This window comes from Sceloporus undulatus, chromosome 4 (assembly GCF_019175285.1).
Source record: "Sceloporus undulatus isolate JIND9_A2432 ecotype Alabama chromosome 4, SceUnd_v1.1, whole genome shotgun sequence".
NCBI lineage: Eukaryota > Metazoa > Chordata > Lepidosauria > Squamata > Phrynosomatidae > Sceloporus > Sceloporus undulatus.
Window position 1 is genome coordinate 72,978,501 of NC_056525.1, and position 17,533 is coordinate 72,996,033.

Genomic DNA, 17,533 nt, shown 5'->3' on the forward strand with positions numbered 1-17,533 from the left:
GGGGGAGTCACATGATATCAAAGAGCATGTGGGAAGGCTTGCCGAAACAAGAAGGTCTTAAGTCTCTTTTTAAAGAGATCCAGGGAGGTTGACACATATCTCACCATTGGGATCCTCAACAAATTCTTCCTGGCTGACCTAAGTGTGTGGGGCGGATTATATGGGGAGAGGCGGTCCTCCAAGTAACCTGGACCCAAGCCATTTAGGGCTTTATAGGTTATAACCAACACCTTGTATTGTGCCCGGAAGCGAATAGGCAGCCAATGGAGATCTTGCAAAACCGGTGTTATATGGTCAGCCCTGAAACATCCAGTGACCAACCTTGCTGCCATATTCTGCACTAGCTGAAGCTTCCGGGTTTGGTACAAGGGTTGCTCCATGTAGAGCGCATTACAGAAATCCAACCGAGAGGTTACCAGAGCATGTACCACTGTTTCAAGGTCCCCCCAGCCTAGGTAGGGTCGCAGCTGGCGTATCAGCCGAAGCTGGTAGCAGGTGCTTTTGACCGTCGCATCCACCTGAGAAGTCAACTGGAGCGACGAGTCCAAAAGCACCCCCAAACTGCGGACTGAGTCCTTGAGGGGGAGCGTGACCCCATTCAGGACAGGTGGACAAATTTCACTACCCGGACCGGGAGAGCCTATCACTAGTACTTCTGTTTTCTCTGGATTCAAACTGAGTTTGTTTTTCCTCATCCAGCCCATTACCGACTCCAAGCAGGCACTTAGAGAAGAGATGCCATCCCTAGTCACTGCATGAGTCGGAGACACAGAGAAACATATTTGGGTGTCATCAGCATACTGATAACACCACGCCCCGTGTCTCCGGATGATCTCTCCCAGCGGTTTCATGTACATGTTGAATAGCATGGGGGACAGAATAGCTCCTTGAGGGAAACCAGATGTTAGTTCCCTCTTATCGGAGCAAACGTCCCCCAGCTGCACCATCTGGAATCTACCCGAGAGGTAGGAATGGAACCACTGGAGCGCAGTGCCTCCGATACCTAACTCCCTCAGGCGTTCCAGAAGGATACCATGGTCAATGGTATCGAAAGCCGCTGAGATGTCCAAAAGCACTAACAGGGACACGCTTCCCCTGTCCATGCCCAGATGGAGATCATTGACTAAGGTGACCATGGCAGTCTCAACTCCATAGCCCGCCCGGAAGCCGGTTTGAAATGGGTCTAGAAAATCTGTTTCTTCCAAGATCCCTTGAAGCTGGAAAGCAACTGCTCTCTCAATCACCTTCCCCAAAAAAGGCAGCAGTGACACAGGCCGATAGTTATTCCGAATCAGGGGGTCTAGGGAGGGCTTTTTTAGTAGAGGTTTTACTACTGCTGATTTTAAGCTAGATGGAAAACGCCCCTCCCTGAAGGATGAATTAATTATACAGCGCAACATAGAAGTTACCGCTGTTCCCCCCTGGGCCACCAGCCATGAAGGACAGGGATCGAGAGAGTATGTTGTCTTCCTAACACTTCAAAGGATCTTGTCCACTTCCTCGGTACTCACAAACTCAAAGTGATCCAGTTTAATGGAGTCCACGGAAGCTCTGGAAGCCTCTCTTATAGGATCTGAAGAAATGCTGGTGTCGAGATCAGTCCTTAGCCAAGAGATTTTATCTGTGAAGAAGTTGTTGAATTCATAGCAGCAGGATTTAGATGGTTCTAAAATAGGGTTCAGGGAGAGGGGCAGTTGTGTCAGCTCCCTCACTACCCTGAACAGCTCTGCTGGATGCGACTCCGCGGACGCAATACGTGCAGCATAAAACAAATGTTTTGCTGCACTTATTGCCACTCCGTAAGCCTTCAAAAGAGACTCAAGGAGTGTCTTGTCGGCTAAGTGCTGGTGTCTTCGCCAGTTGCGCTCTAGTCGTTGCACGGCTCGCTTCCTTCCCCTGAGATCTTCCGTAGTGCTTGACCTGCTCAATGAATAAAGAGCATGTTCCTTATATTTGATATAAGCCATAAACTCAGAATAGCAAGTTTACATTGTGTACTAATGCTAAATTTTCTTTAGTGCCCCAATAAGGGATGTTTTGTTATTTTGCGCCTTCAAGATGTTTCTGAGTACTTATGGTGACCCTAAGTCAAACCTATACCAGAGTTTTCTTAGCAAGATTTGTTCAGAAGGGGATAGAATTTGCCTCTTTTTGAGGCTGAGAAAGCATGACTTGCTCAAAGTCATCCAGTGGGTTTCCATGGCTGAGCTGGGATTCAAGCCCTTGTCTCCAGATTTGTGATCAACATTCAAACCACTACATTGCACCGGCCCAAAGGTTATTAGATGGATCATATTTACTCCCTCCATTTCCTTCATTTCCCTGTGCCTGTGAGGCCAAAGTAGTAAACAGAGAGCCAAACTGTATGCATACATTTTAAAAAAGTAGATAGCAGCTGCAGGGGACCTAAGCACCATCACAACCACTGGAGCAAGAGAGCAGATGGGAAAAATTCAACCCTTCCTATTCTACCATGATTCCAATGAAAATCACGCCCCCCCCCAAACTTTTCTATGTACATATGAAGAGAGGCCTCCATTGACACTTGTTACATCAATATGGCAGATGCTTCGAAGCGAGGCTTCTCTTCCCCACAATACAAAACCAATCTGCAATATTCAGAACCTTCCATCATACTCCATTAGTAACCCCCTTGTGTTTCTTTTTCCCCCACAGAAAATTTGTTAAGAAAAGACAGAATAGCTGCACAACATATTTGGAATGGTAATGCTACTAGAAGCACCCAATGAAAGCTAAAGCCTCACAAGAAGCCTGTTGCAGGCTGTAGTAATAGGTCATAGCCAGAAGAGGGAACCTTTTCCCTCATTAATCACATAATAAATTCTAGTCTGTGAGCCAATGTGGTGTAGTGATTTTAATGTTGGACTAGGACACTGGGAGACCAGAGTTCAAATCCCCACTCAGTCATGGAAACCCACTGGGTGATCTTGGGTAAGTTATCCTTTCTCGGTCTTAGAGGAAGGTAAAAGTAAAATCTTTCTGGACAAATTCTACTAAGCAAACCGTTTTGTGTGTTTTCAAGTCATTTCTGACTTACCATAGGTCACCGTAAGTCAGAAATGACTTGAAGGCACACAACAACAACAATAAATTGTAGTCTAAGTGGACCAATTTAGTCTTGTGTCATGCACAGAAAGTTTCATCAGCTAAGTGGTAGTAAACAGTCTTGGCCTATAGCTCATCAGTTTTCTTTTTAAATTAACTATTATTCCAAGCTCCAGAAAGACATACACAAAAGTTTCCAATTTTCTTATAGAAAATTGAGGGTGGCAAAAAGACTACTTTCTTGTTACAAGGCTGCAGAAACCACACTCTGAATTACCTCTGGAGCGATGTTAAGTTCTGAGCAGAGCTGGCCATGTTGGGTGGGAGGATTCTGGGTGAGAGGAGTCACAGCCTCCAAAAATAAATTTTCTGGGCTCTAGTTCCAAGTTTGGCTGGAATTACTAAGTCCTGCATGAAAGCCCAAACAGCAACTAGGGTAGGATGTTGACATCTAGCACGAACACTCTTCTAAGCACCAAAACAAAAAAAGGTGCCTTTGTCTACATAGCTCTATCATAGCACCGCCAGTTCCCTGCACTGCCTGACAACAGCAACAATACCCCCTTTCAGATCAAAGAGAGAAAAGATGCTTTTCAAAAGCATGGCCTTCCTTTTTCACTCCGAACGGATGGTCGATGTCTGGTCCTGCACTGGAGCAATAATTTCCTACTAGATATTGATCCCACTCTGCCCCTTCCCCCCCACCAGGAGCTGGAAAGAAGTCACCCAACTCCATCTGCAAAATGCTTCCAAGGGCTGAACAGTCAATGCCTTCTTTCCAAGAGAATTAAATGTCTGCTTAAGACATCAACATGTTTAAAGTCCATACACTGTCTGCTTTACCTATTCCAAAGGATACAAAACTGGAAAGTGATGTAAAAGAGGATCAGCAGCAACTTGTGGCACAATGCTCAAGGGTTCTCTCATCTTCTCTCTCAAATAAATAATTGCACAGGTCAAATCCATAGATCTCTGCTCCAAAATAACACTCATTGAATTCAGTCCCAAGATAAGTGGGGATAGGGAGATAGCCAAATAATTTTTCTCTCTGGAAAAATGTGTGGCAATGCAAAAAAGCATTTAGCTTTATTCAGTAATTAGTCAACAACAACAAACAATTAGTCTAATCAAGAACTAATGTATTAATTATCTTTCATCAATAATCAATAAGAGAGTGGAGAAAGAAGTGTGCCTGAATCAACCTGGTATCCCTTGGATATAGAGATGGAATGTCAGCCCAAAGACAAGTCTAATAGCAGCCATTACTTCCCATAGTTTCATAGTCTCCAACTCCCAGTTTTGCAGGGACAGTACCAAGTAAACCTCTGTTGTCCCATTTTCAGCTGCTTTTCAAATGTTCTAGTTTCTCTATCCTTCTACTAATTTATTCCTTGTGCTCAACTTACTTCAATTGCTGCAAACTGAGTTCAAAGTGCAAAAGCAGTTTTCAGTCAGTTAACTCAGTAGTGGGGAGAAGAGACGGGGAGGGGGACAGAATCTTTCCTTCCCAGTAGACTCTCTCAAACAAAAGCAAACTGATGCAGCATCTCCTAGCCTTCATTAAATAACTTTTGCCATCTTGACCACACTCTGATATTGCTTGGCCACATGTGTCCCAAATTACAACTTTAGCAAATCCCCTCTTAACAGATCTTTCCAAGAAAACATGTGATAAGTCTTCATAAGTTGTAAATGACTTAAAGGTACACAACAACAAGTTTATTAATAAGAAGGGGGCCTAAATCTACCCTAAAGACACCAGATTCCATCATATCCTGGAAGTTAAGCTGGGTCAGCCATGGTTAATACTTAGATGGGAGACTGAAAATGAATGCAATCAGCAGAGGAAAGCCACCGCTGATTGTCTTATCACCTGAGAAAAGAAAGCCGAAATGGGTCTTGGCCCTATGGAATTATGGGGTTGCCATAAATTGACATGTGACTAGAAGACACATACACAAATATTTGGCATATCACATCAAACACTACAGTTGCTGCTGTGATGGACATTCATATGCAGCTTCCTTTTTTGATGACAGAGACCAGTTGGAACTTAGTTATCAGAAGACAGAAAAGTGGATGTTTGTCCCATTCTTCATGGTTCCTCAACTGCCTCATTAATGATGCAGTAACCATTGTCCCAGTTCTCCATAGGCTGGCCAGAAGAGATCACTTAGGGACAAGGTGCCTGAATCAGATAATTTAGTCCCTCTAGACCAGTATTGTCAACTGTCGCTGGCACTAGTGATTCTACAGGTGAAATTCTTTCCTAGTCTTACATGGAGATCACTGGTATTCCTTGGTGGCTGCTTTTCCAGACACTACCTACCTTCCAAAGTTATATAAGAACTGGTATTTTCATGTTGGTGTGGTGGTCTATATCATACCATCATAGCTGGAGCATAGAAACAGGGATATCTGATCTAAATCTTGTTGGTTAGAATAAACTCGCTCCATCAGTTGTTTAATGAAGAGTCAACATATATGTAAATCTCGTTAATTCAGTGAGTCAACCTTAATTGGGACTTACAATTGGATTGGGGCCTTGATTCCTTAGGAGGTGAGTAAGTAGAACGGCTCTTTATTGCTGAACAGAGAGATAGATGAGAAAGTGAATGTACAGTAATGTTACAGTACTTCAAAACTATGGTGGGCAATGTGTGTCCCTCCAGATGTCTTCCGAATGTTACCCCCATCTTTCTTCATCACTGGCTGTGCTCACTAGGGTTGATGGAAGCAGCAGTCTAATGGCATCTGCATACTCTCCAACTTTTCACCAGTGAAAACTGAGAGACATGTGGCTAAGCAATATCACAGTGGTCAAGATGGGAAAAGTTATTAAGGAATAAGAACAGACAAGTTAGGATAGGCTACAGCAGTTTGCTTTTGCCAGAGCCTACTGGGAAGGACAACATTCTATTCCCTCCACTGAGTTATTCAGCGTAAACTACTTTTGCACTTTGAACTCAGTTTGAAGCAATAAAAGTAAGCTGGGAGGAGAGAAAAATCGTAACATTTTAAAAGCAACTGAAAAAGTGGGATCACAGATGATTAATCAGGACTGTGCATGCCATATCATGACAGTTGGAGGGCATGCTTCTTGAGTTTCTGAAATCAGATGAGACTGGTGATATTCTAGGTGGTATGGACAGACTGGGCCTCATCACATCTCAGCTCTCAGATGAAGATATTGCTGAGGGAAAGCATAAGAAGCATGTCCAGGGTCCTCTGAGCCTCTCCTGGTGCACTCAGCACATTCCTTGTACACAAACATATACATGTACGCATGCATGCGGCTGCTTGCTGAGTGCTAACAAGCACTGTAAGCACTCAGCAAATGCAAGCCGTCATTTCAGTTCTGCGTCCTGCCATTGGGGTGGGAGGGGGTTTGGCAGCCAGCAAGTTGTGCACCTAACCGTGTCATTCAATTAGAGACAGCAGCCGCTCTGGCACAGAGCTGCCAAGGAGCCATCTGCTGCGTTAACTGGAGTAGGGGGCATGGCGGGCAGGGGGCAAGAAAGCTACAGAGCCACGCCTGCTACGAAGTGACCCGTATAGTGACCTCATCACTGGAAGCCTTAGGGAGATATTGCAATGCAGTCAGGACCCTGGTGGGAAGAAAAAATGGTGGGTTGAGGATAATTTCCAGGATCATCATCACACTAAGATATGCTGATCCTCATGCATCTTGTCTCCTTATTTTCCCAATTTGCTTCCCAAAGTATTCACCAATGGCAAAAATAAGAGCAGGAAACATCCAGGAAATATCTTTGGAAATAAAAAATATCTTTATTAATAATTATCAAAGGTTTTTTTTTGGGGGGGGGAATTACAACTTCAATGTTGGCTATGTTACCTGGGGACTTTTAGCAATAGCAAAAATAAGTACATTTCCATAATCTGTGCCGTGCACTTAAGCACTCCCTAAGCAGTTTACCAAGTGTAAGCTAATTGCCCCCAACAAGCTGGGTACTCATTTTAGCAACCTCAAAAGATGCCAGGCCACATTGACCCTGAGCCTCTGGCTGGTATGGAATTCACAATCTTGTGGTTTGTGAGTGAGTGGCTGCAGTACAGGCATTTAACCACTGCTCCACCAGGGCTCCTTAAGAGTTATGGTCCAAAAATGTCACTTTTTGTAGCTCTGTTAATTATTATTAACACATTTATATCCTTTCTTTCCTCCTGGCAGCTCAGACCAGATAGCAAGACATTTTTTGACTGTAACCATTACATACAGTAATCCCAGTCTTTTCACCATAGCTGGCACTCCTGTCAGCATCTACCACCCCAATCTTCGGGTGTCTGAGGGGGAATGTACAGGTAGGACCCATCAGCAAGTTTTCAACACCCCAAGTAATATTGGGCCTGTATGACAGGCCAAAATAAAGTTACTTCGGGCCACTTTGGAGGTATGCTGTTTAAATGACACATGCGTCCTAAGAGGCCCGAAGCCGCGCCAAAGCCACACTACAGTCCTAAGCACTAGAGCGCAGCTTTGGTGCAGCTTCTGTGCTTTTAAGATGTGTATATCATTTAAACGGCATACCTCCAAAGTGGCCTGAAACAGCTTATTTTGGCCTGTCTGTCTGGGCCCATTGGGACATAATAGACCTAAGTTCTTGATCCTACATTTCAACTGACAATCCAGTATGAGTCCACCTGCTCCTGGTGGTTTCTTTGTAGGGAATGTTTATGTTTTAAGGAAAGAATATAGGGGCTGTCTGATTGGGGGACACCTGGCTTGATGGGGCATTTAGAAGAACCATAAGAACCATGAGCCTCTCCACCAATTTTGAACTCTGAAATGGAACATGAACAGATCCCTCCAAGAGTTCCAAGCAGAAGAACAGGCTGCATATATTATACCTATTTAACCACAGCTTCTCTGAATGATCGCTTTCACTACTGTACCTTTCTACACGTTCTACAGCCCTAGATATGTTCATATCCACACTTGCAAGGCAAACTCTCCTTTATGTCTTTTGGGTAAAGCTAACTTAGTGTGCCCACATCAGGCCTTTAATTTGAGTGGCTCTTTTTCCTTCAGCAACAACCAAATCATTATTAAAATGCAGCTTCCAAAGGGATAGCTGTATTAGTCTCTTGAAGAGTTTTGTGGCATCTTAATGGCAAACAGATTTATTATGGCATAAGCATCTGTTTTCTAGAGTTTGCTTCATCAGCTGCATGAAGTAAGAACTGCCAAGTGGCAGTTGTGTGGATATGGATGTATGTGTGTTTGCGTTCATGAATGTACATGCATGTGCATATGCACAAATGCACACACACACATTCTATGTACTTTTTGAATTTTATTTCATACATGCTACAAAACATAAATACAATAAGATGCCAAAAATAAATAGCCCATGACAAGTCAACTGAAGTTTAAAGATATGAAAAGAAGCACTCACATCAGCAGGAACTGGTGATAACATGCTTATTTTACCATTACTAAAATAATTCACACCTGTAAAGGAACAAGAAATCATTGTTTCTATTCATGAAGAAATGGAAGAAATAAACATGATGCCAGCTCCCTAAAATTATTTTGTTGAAGAAGGGAGGTTGAAATGTTCTTCCCCTGATAAAAATGCAGGTATCTCACCAAAACTCTATCCTCCCACCTGATCTGACACAGTAACACTGGATTCCTTGGGGTATTTAACCAGCTTCAGTCTGGGGTTGAGCTCTCCCAGTGTAGTTAAGTGAATGTTGACAATTGTCAGCTGGTCAATGATGCAGTAGAGCTTTTTGTAGGGATGGGGGAATTGTACCTGGTGCTGTTCACCTGCTGGTGTAAAAGGAAGTACTAAATCCTTCTTTGCACAATATCTGTAGGAGTATTTACGATGTTGTAACCCTGCTTACTCCAGAATAAGTCACCAAGAGGCTTCTGAACTATCCCATGGAGACAAGGCAAAAGGAAATGGCATTATTGGGGTGGGTGAGACTGCTTTCTTTCAAGTCTCTCTGATAACACTCTATAGCACAGACTTTAAAAACAAATACACAGAAATAATATGCTATTCATACCTGGCTGTTCATGGTTAATACACTGGTCCTTGTTCTGTGCCTACCTGAAAACAACTTGTTTTGTAGGATGCCTGTAACAATAGAGAGCAGAAGTTCCTTAGTGCTCCCCCTCATAGGACCAAGAGGCCTTTCACCACAGCACAGCAGGGAATCTGGGGCAAAGAGAGGAAGCGCTAGTCCTCCCTCCCTTTCTCTCCCTCTCAGAAGCAGGGAGTCCAGATGCTGTAAATCAAGCAACTAGTGCGTTCTGGCTCCCCTCCCGCAATGTCCCCCATTCCTCCTGCATTGACTGAGTCCCTGCCGGGTGCTTGCGGCCATCCGCGTTCCCTGTACACGAGATGTCAGGACGAGATGTTCAGTTTGCAGCCACGTGTGACTGAGCTGCACGTTTGCCTCATGGGGTTGCCAGCCTGGCTACAGAGAACTTTGTGGGGAACTAGGTAAATAGCTGGGTAACCTTCTACATAAAGAGTCAGGTTTTAAGCACAAACATATTCTGCAGAATGTCTCTAGCACTAGCACTATTGTTAGGCAGAGCCAAGTGTCCAGCTCAGACTACCATTTGCAGAACCATGGCAGTGAAGGGTTGGAGGTTTCGGTTATGAGTGCCAATCTACCTGTCAAACATCACCTAAAGCTAGCCTGCCAACTTTAGATCTAGTGGAGGATGTTGTTCAATGCTAATGGCAAAGTAAGATAAAAATGCCAGTCCAATTTGGGAAATTTGCTGGAGGGCTGGATGTGATCTTGCCTGCCTCAAGCAGTAAAATGTCTTGGGCCAACACTGACTTTTTCTGTTGGCTTGGTCATCAAACCATCAAACCATGACTCTGTGTAAAGCACTGAAGAAATAGGGTCATTGTTTGATACCTCAATTCAGAAACAGGATAGCAAGTGTCAGTGTGGTACCATTCTTGGATGAAGGACAGAAGCTCCATTACTGGCTTGTTAAAGTAGGCTGCTCACTCTGAGTAGGCTAATCTGACTTGAATTGCAAAGCAAGCACTAATGAAGCTTGCCTTCTGTTTAATTAATGGAAGCTTGGCTCACTCTGTCCACGTGGTAGACTGCTGGGTAGAGGACTCTAAACCCATGGAAGCACCGTAAGGGCTGGACTGACACCCATGGAGCAAGCCTGTGTAGCAGGACAGCTTCCGGTGTGCAAGTTTCTTAGTCTGTTAAGATCAGTCCAATTTACAGAAACACAAGGCAAGTTCACCTTATTTGCTGAATAAAGAAATCTATAAGGGAGTCAGTCCTTCACTGCTGTGGCTGATTGTAAGAGGCAGGGTTCAGTACTGGTCCCAATATGGGCTACCTCACTTAACAAAGCCTCTGACAAAGAAGTTCCTGTTTACAAAGTTTTCTTTGCATCTTCTCTCTTTATTCTTTGCTTAGCTGGATGTTTTTTAAAAGCAATATCAGCACTGGGAAGATGGTGAAAGAAGGCTGGAGTAACACAGATTTTCAGTATCTGATTGTAGCAGTGTGTCTGCAGCAAACCATGCAATAAAGTTTGAGCTGGGAAATAATGGGATTCTATTGTAGCCGGTCCTATCGTAGCTGTGTGGTCCTGACTGCAACAGGTAAGGTAAACAGCAGCTGTTTCCAAAATCATTTGCTGAACATGTATGAACAGCAATACTGAGTAAAAACAGGACGTGGATAAGCCTACCTTACCAGTTCCCCCTGTCATGTTAAAAAAGCAGAGATCTGTAAGCAGGTCAATAAAAATGGAAACCATTAGAAAAATGGAGGCTTGTCAAAATGATACATTTTGGAAGAAACTTTAAAGTGGTCTCTAGAAGGTTCGAAATGTTTCTGTTAACTTATGTAAGGCTTATGTGACCTTGTTTCATTTTACATGTATGTGCCTATTGTTAGTTTTGAATAAAAAAAATGCTGAAACACATTGATCTGCTCTTTCTTTCCTTCTTTCCTTCCTTCTTTCTTTTGTATGTGTAGGAATCTTTCCCTATTCTTTCCATGTTATATCTGCCTTTGATACCAAATTTCCTGTTAAAGAAGTAATGCCCAGGAATAAATGTACTTTGTTAACTGAGGTATACCTGAACCTAGCAACGCTTCACTCTTGTTAGTTATTTGGAGAAAATAGCACAAGTTCATTTGGGGACAGTTAAGGTAAGCAGTCAGGAATTGGCCTCCTCAAATCCTTATTAGTAGAAAAATATATGACTTGGCTCGTAGAGACAGTCAGGGACTATGAGTAAGGCATCTGTCAGATACTCTATTTCTACCAACCCCTTTCAAACCAGGGACATGTGGCATTCTTCGTTCCTCAGTATTCATCCCAGCCACCAGAGAAGGACAGGGTACATTCAGACCTTGCAAGGAATGAGCCAACTAGGTGTCTGCAGGTTTGCCCACCATCCCAGTGGGCATCAACCACCACTGCTGCATATAATCCAGCATTCACATCTCACTAAGTCACAAGGTCAAAGTCCTAGAGATATGGCCTTCTAAAGTCTCTCCTTAAGTATTCCCATAACTTAATCATTGGCTTTGCCATAAGCAATAAGAGAAAGGTAGAATCAATTGCCTAGGATTTCCACCTGGCTTGTCTTGATGCTGGCTGAACTGTTTCTCTGCAAGACAGGTGGGGTTTGGCATTCAGCCAAATGGTCAATATTTTCCACTGGAACAACCTAGGATAATTGTTGTAATAAAGTAGCAAATAAAGTGGCAAAACCTCTTGGTAGGTACACAGATATTTGGAAGGTGTGACTACAGCAGATTGGCGCCAAGATTCTAGGCTCTTGTTCTCTGGCACTGCCAAGATAAGAATTTCCATCAGACTACAGATATTAAAATGAGATAAAATGCTCTCCTGCTGGACTGAACAGCATTTAAACTTTCTCCTTCCTATTTAGAGCAGGACAAACCAATATAAGACATGACTTATAAACCATCAGAAACCAACTTTCTAATTCATCTATAGTACTTACTGAATCTTTCTACACCCATGAACCTTTTACATTACTAATGAGCACAATCTTTCTGTTTAGGCAACCTACAACACTACAGAATTGGTATTTATTTAAAAGTGCAATGAGTTTCTATTTGATATCTTATATATATATATGTAAGTACACTAAGGAAAATCATTTCCTGGAAGGCTTCTGTCCAGAACTTTCTGGAAGCAAATTCTGGTAGTTATTGTGTTCCTTCGTGATTTTTTTACATTTCATGGTTGTTGTTTTTTAAAAAGGAACTGAATACAAGAATGTTTATTCATTATTATTTTACATTTCATGTTTTTTTTTAGAAAACAATTTTTATCTACAGTAGATCTTTCCCTTATTCGGGGGATCAATTCCAGACCACTCACATAAGGGAATAAGTACGTATGTTAGTGTCCCATTGAAAATGATAGGGCGTGAGCCTGCAGTGTGGCGTTTGCGTGTGCTGCAAGTGTGCACTGTGAGTGGGTGCACCATCTTTTGCCCCCACGCGGCTTCTGCATAGGCTGGAAGCCGTGTATAGCACACCCGCATACAGCGCAGGCGCACTGCAGTTTGTCATTTCATCCCCTCTGCAAAAGACTCTTAACACTTTGCCAAGCAACTGAACAACCCATACACTGCAAACCCAGACATGGGAAGCTCTTTCCCCAGGCTCCAATGTATAGGCTGCTTCTGGGACAAATCAGGAGTATAGTCATGTGCAGGGCCCTGGGGGAGAATGGGATGCTGCCAGTTCCCAGAGGCATCATGTTTGGAATTTTGTGCTTGACTGTGCAATCAGCAATACACAGCAAACTTAATCTGGTCAGAAAGGGGAAGTTTATATTAGTTTCTGTAGAGAAGGTTTACACACTGTTCTATACCTGCCGAATCACTCATTGGCTTGCTTCAAATTCTGGCCCAGCCAGCCACAGTATCAGCTGGTAGCTCCTTCCTTCCCCTTATTCCCCTTAAAAGCAAAATATTCTGATACTGCAGTCTCAGAATGGAAATTTCTCATAGAGCTGAATCTGCGATCATCCAACATGCACACCATCCTGCTAATAACACACAGACTGACAAAGATCAAAGCCACACATGCTGAAGGAATCACAGGCATTAGGGCCAACACAAAAGCATTGTACACTTACATGTGCAAGTTGACTAGGGTTGCCATGTCAAGGCTACTCCAGGTCCTGAAATTTAAGGGCCAAAACCTGAGGCCTTGGGATTATCCCCAGTGATGTTACCTGAGTGATGTTACCAAGAGCAATCCTTGGGGATGTCATCAGACATGATAGTCTAAGCATCAATCATGGATGCATCTGATGAAGTAGATTTAAGTCTATGAAAGCTTATGCTACCTATTTCTTTCTCGCAGCCTCAAAGATGCTGCAAGATCTCTTTGTACACTGATCCAGACTGACACAATTTAGTTGCACAGAATTAATCATTCAAGTGAAAAGCATCAAGTCTAAAAAAACAGGATAATACATAAACCCTTCAAATCAGTGGTCTTAGTGGTGTCATTAGGGGATGAAAGGGTGTGGACAGCACTAGGTGATACCTCAGAGGAGGGGTGACACCTGGTCAGGCCCTTCTTCTGCTGAAGGGGTGTGCGTGGTGCTGTTGTGCCTGGTGCCCGCCCATTATTCTCTGCTTCCCTGGCTCTCTCCACCAAGGAGAAAGCCAAGGCAGTAGAGCAGGAGGGGCGAGTGTGCAACCCTCATGGCTTCTCCACTGCCCTAGCTCTCTCCGCAAGAAAGCCAAGGCAGCAGAGGAGGGGCAAGCATGCCCCTTCCATCCCCTACCAATACCTCACTTGCCCAACTGCCCACCAGCAGTTCCAGGTAGGCAGCTGGGTGAGCATGTGTGTGAGGCAGGTGGAGGAAAGGGGAGGGCAGTGAAGGCCACTGCTGCCACCACTGCTCAGTAGCCCTTTTGTGGTCTGGCTAGACAATGGGCAGGAAGGAAGGGGGCAGGTGACCGAGGTTGCAGGAGGGCAGGGAGGAAGGGCAGGGCAATGTGCTACCTCCCCCCCCCCCAACAACCGTTTTCGGTCATCTGCACCAATTGACACCAAGTTTAGTGAAGCCATTGTGTGGTTTCACCCTGAGAGTTCTCCCCTCTATTGTAAGAGCTGGAGAAAAGAGGCCATGCTCTCTAATTCATGACTGCCCACACAACCATCACTATTGGGGTTTCGAGGCAAAGTAGCAATTCCAGGTTACCAGTGAGAAATCCTGGTCCTTAGTCAACTTTTATCTAAAAAAAGACCTGACAGCAAAGAAATATATATGGACACATAAAGAGGATATAAATTGTAAAAAAGCAAAGACAAGCACATCACAATTTTCAGATTCTGGCCATTATTTCAAAGGTTTCTTTTCTGCCTTTATACTTAGCAGAATTTGGTAAAGTGGGGGAGGGGGCCTTCCTGCAACTGCATAACTTTTGGTGATACTCTTGGCATCAAAATGTGTGTACAGAGATCTTTCGTACTAATGTAATACAGTTACATCACCAGATTTTTGTGCATATGGCCTCATGCAGCAAAAGACCTGAAATGCAAGAAAGCCATACTGGATTTTCATTAATCCTTGGTCTGCTATAGATTTCTGCTAACTTCCAGAAGTTAAACATATATCTAAATCATATTTGCAAGTCTGAATTTCATTTGCATGCTTTGGGTGAGGAGGGGTAGAGGTTCAACTTACTTTCTGACATGTAGTTTGCTTAGGCTTGCCATATTCCGCCTGCGGGCGGGACTTTCCCGGTTTGGGGCGGGTTCGCACGGTCCCACCCCGCCTCCGGGATTCCCCCCCAGCGAGGCCCTGGAGGTGGCTCCGCGATCGCGGAGTCCTCCAAGGCCTCGCTGGGGCTTGGGAGACGCTGTTTTCCAGGCCCCAGGGAGGCCTTGGAAGCGGCGTCCTCCAAGCCTTCCCTGGGGCTTTGGGGACGCTGTCTCCCAGGCCCCAGGGAGGCCTTGGACAAGGTTTTAAAATGTAGGACCTTTTTTTTAAATTTCCTGGCAAGGAAATTTAAAAAAAAAAAGTCCTACATTTTAAAACCTTGTCCTACATCTTACCCGGTTTGGAGGTCCTTAGGGATGGCAACCCTAAGTCTGCCTGCCCCTCTCCTGCTGAACACTATAATAACTTGAAGGAAACACACTTTTCACATGCTTGTTGTCTCACCAGAAATTCTTTGGGGTGGGGGCCTTCTTTGTCCTCCTTAACACCTTCTTTTGGTACTATTGCTATCCCCACATGATTGCAGCTTTATGCCTTTCTTCAGTGTTCTTCCCTAGGGCCCCACATCCCTAGTCAAAACACAAGAAGGTGACAGTACAATTAAGTTTACTTTTTACGACTTGCCAGTAAAAAGTAAACATCAAGGTACTATCCCCTTCCTTGTACTTTGACCCTGAAAAGTACCTAGGTTAGCTGCAGCTACAGTAAACAGAAGGGGGAGGGAAACCCTGGGAGATTCCAGGTAAAGAGTTTTCCTAATTTTTCCACCATAAACTATTGGTTAGATCACCACTACACAAAGTGGTGACCCTAGACTGCTGCTGGTCTATGAGCCCTTGTTGCTAACCCTTGGTGAATTTTCAGGAATGTACGAAACAACTGTAACCAATAGGGACAAAATATGGTGCTGGTCCCTGGCACGCTGGAAAAAATAACTACCAGCTCCCCACATCAGATACCTTGGGAAGGCCTAGCATAGATTACATTCAGTTCAACACTGTTCCAGCTGATTCTAAATGAAGAGAAACTTGAGCGTCTGCTTTTTCCCACTGACAAATGTTTCATCATTGACCATAAACAAAGGTATCTCTCTCTGTGTATGCATACAAAGATTAGCAGCAAGGGCTCATGGGCTTGTGCATGCATCTACATTCATGTGTATGCTTATCACTCATCTGCACAAGAAAGAAGCCTCTTTTTTCTTTTAAACTTCCCTGAATAACAAACCAACAAAATATGGCAACTTCCAGGGGAACTGAGCTATTAGTCCATTGCAGGAGTGGGATGAGGGAGAGGAATGTCAAAGAACCATATCACTTCATCCACTGTAGCCCATTTCACTGGATATATAAAATATAATGCATACAAAATGCGGTGCAAATTCCTTTTTAGTTATGTGTCAAGTGACCACATAGATGGTGAGCACTGTCAGTGGTTTCTCCCCAAGGCACTGCACTGTTTTGCAGGCATGAAGGGGAAGGAAGTTGCTATACTATCCCATGTTAATTCATCAGGGCTCAGTGGCAGGGCTACTTTTCTTATGCTAATTCACCTGCTGGCGCAAGTGGTAACCCTTGAGGCTGAGCTTGCAGAACACTGAGCAGCTTCCAGAAGAAAACTTCCACCAGGCCCCAGATTTATGCTTGAGAAGCTCCTGCCGGCTGCACAGCCCCTTCCGGTAAGTAGCTTCCAAGGGACATACTGGCCTTGTGGTGATGCAAAGAGAGAAGGGGAGCAGGTCTGGGCTGGGGGCCAGGTGGCAAGGAAGGATTAGTTAGGAGCCAAGGGAAATCCTTCTTTTGATCCCAACTCACTCATTTCTTGGGTTAAGTGAAACCTCACCTGACCTTTACATACTGTAACAAAACCTTCTCTCACATGGGTGCAATTCAGAGGAGACATTTATTTTAATGAGGAAGTGACTGGAGTCCAACCTACTGACAAGATGATGTCCTCCATACCAAAGAACCTTGTGGGGAGACATCTGTTAGGAACAAGTGTGTAAAGCAAGTGCATCCCAGGAGCTGGGAAAGAACTATGAAATATATTTTAATTAAATACAGTTGGCCCTTGGAACTCATGGGGGATCTGTTCCGGACCCCCCCCCTTTCGTAAGTTCCAAAACTTGTGCATATTCAAGTCCCATAGGCTTGAATGGGGCATGTGCATGTGGGGCCTGTGTGTCCCATTGTCATTGATGGCGGCTACCCCTTTGCAGATTTTCAAGTCCGCACATCTCAAGTCCGTGGACTTGGAGGGGTGACTGTACTTCTAAATATACAGTTTCCCATGAGATTCAAGAGGAAATGAGACAATGGTTAAGCTTCTTCCAGGGCACCATTTTTTTAGTTTGCCCTACCTAGTTGCATTTATATCTGTTTTTTCCTTCAATCAGCTCGAGGTAGCATATAGAGACCTCCTCCTTCCTCCTTTATCCTCACAATAACCCTATCAAGTAGATCAGGTCTGTGAGAGAAGAAGGCTGGCTGAGGTCACTCAGGAAGTTTTATGATTTGGTTGAGATTAGAAACTGGATCTCCCAGCCCAAGTATAACACTCTTAACTATTATACCACAAAGACTCTCACATGAAGGAGGAGAAGCACTTCCTAGTCAATGGACTTCCACACTTGTCCTTAGGAATTGTACTTGATAAAAAGGGAGTCATATCAGTATCCCTTTTTCTTCTGAAGGAAAAATTCCATGCTTTAGC

At 44.0% G+C, this 17,533-nt stretch overlaps 1 protein-coding gene across 3 annotated transcripts in view; it reads right to left on the minus strand.

The window, feature by feature from the left end:
• SLC6A9 (solute carrier family 6 member 9) overlaps positions 1-17,533 on the minus strand; it is an 88,803-nt gene that overhangs the window by 22,900 nt on the left and 48,370 nt on the right. The window contains exon 1 of one of the 3 annotated variants that reach the window (XM_042464608.1): positions 8,484-8,551. The exons of the other annotated variants lie outside the window; for them this stretch is intronic. Within the exon in view, the coding sequence (XP_042320542.1) occupies positions 8,484-8,507 (24 nt within the window). The 5' untranslated portion in view covers positions 8,508-8,551. Of the gene's footprint in view, positions 1-8,483; positions 8,552-17,533 lie in introns of those variants that run through there. 3 annotated transcript variants of the gene reach the window in all.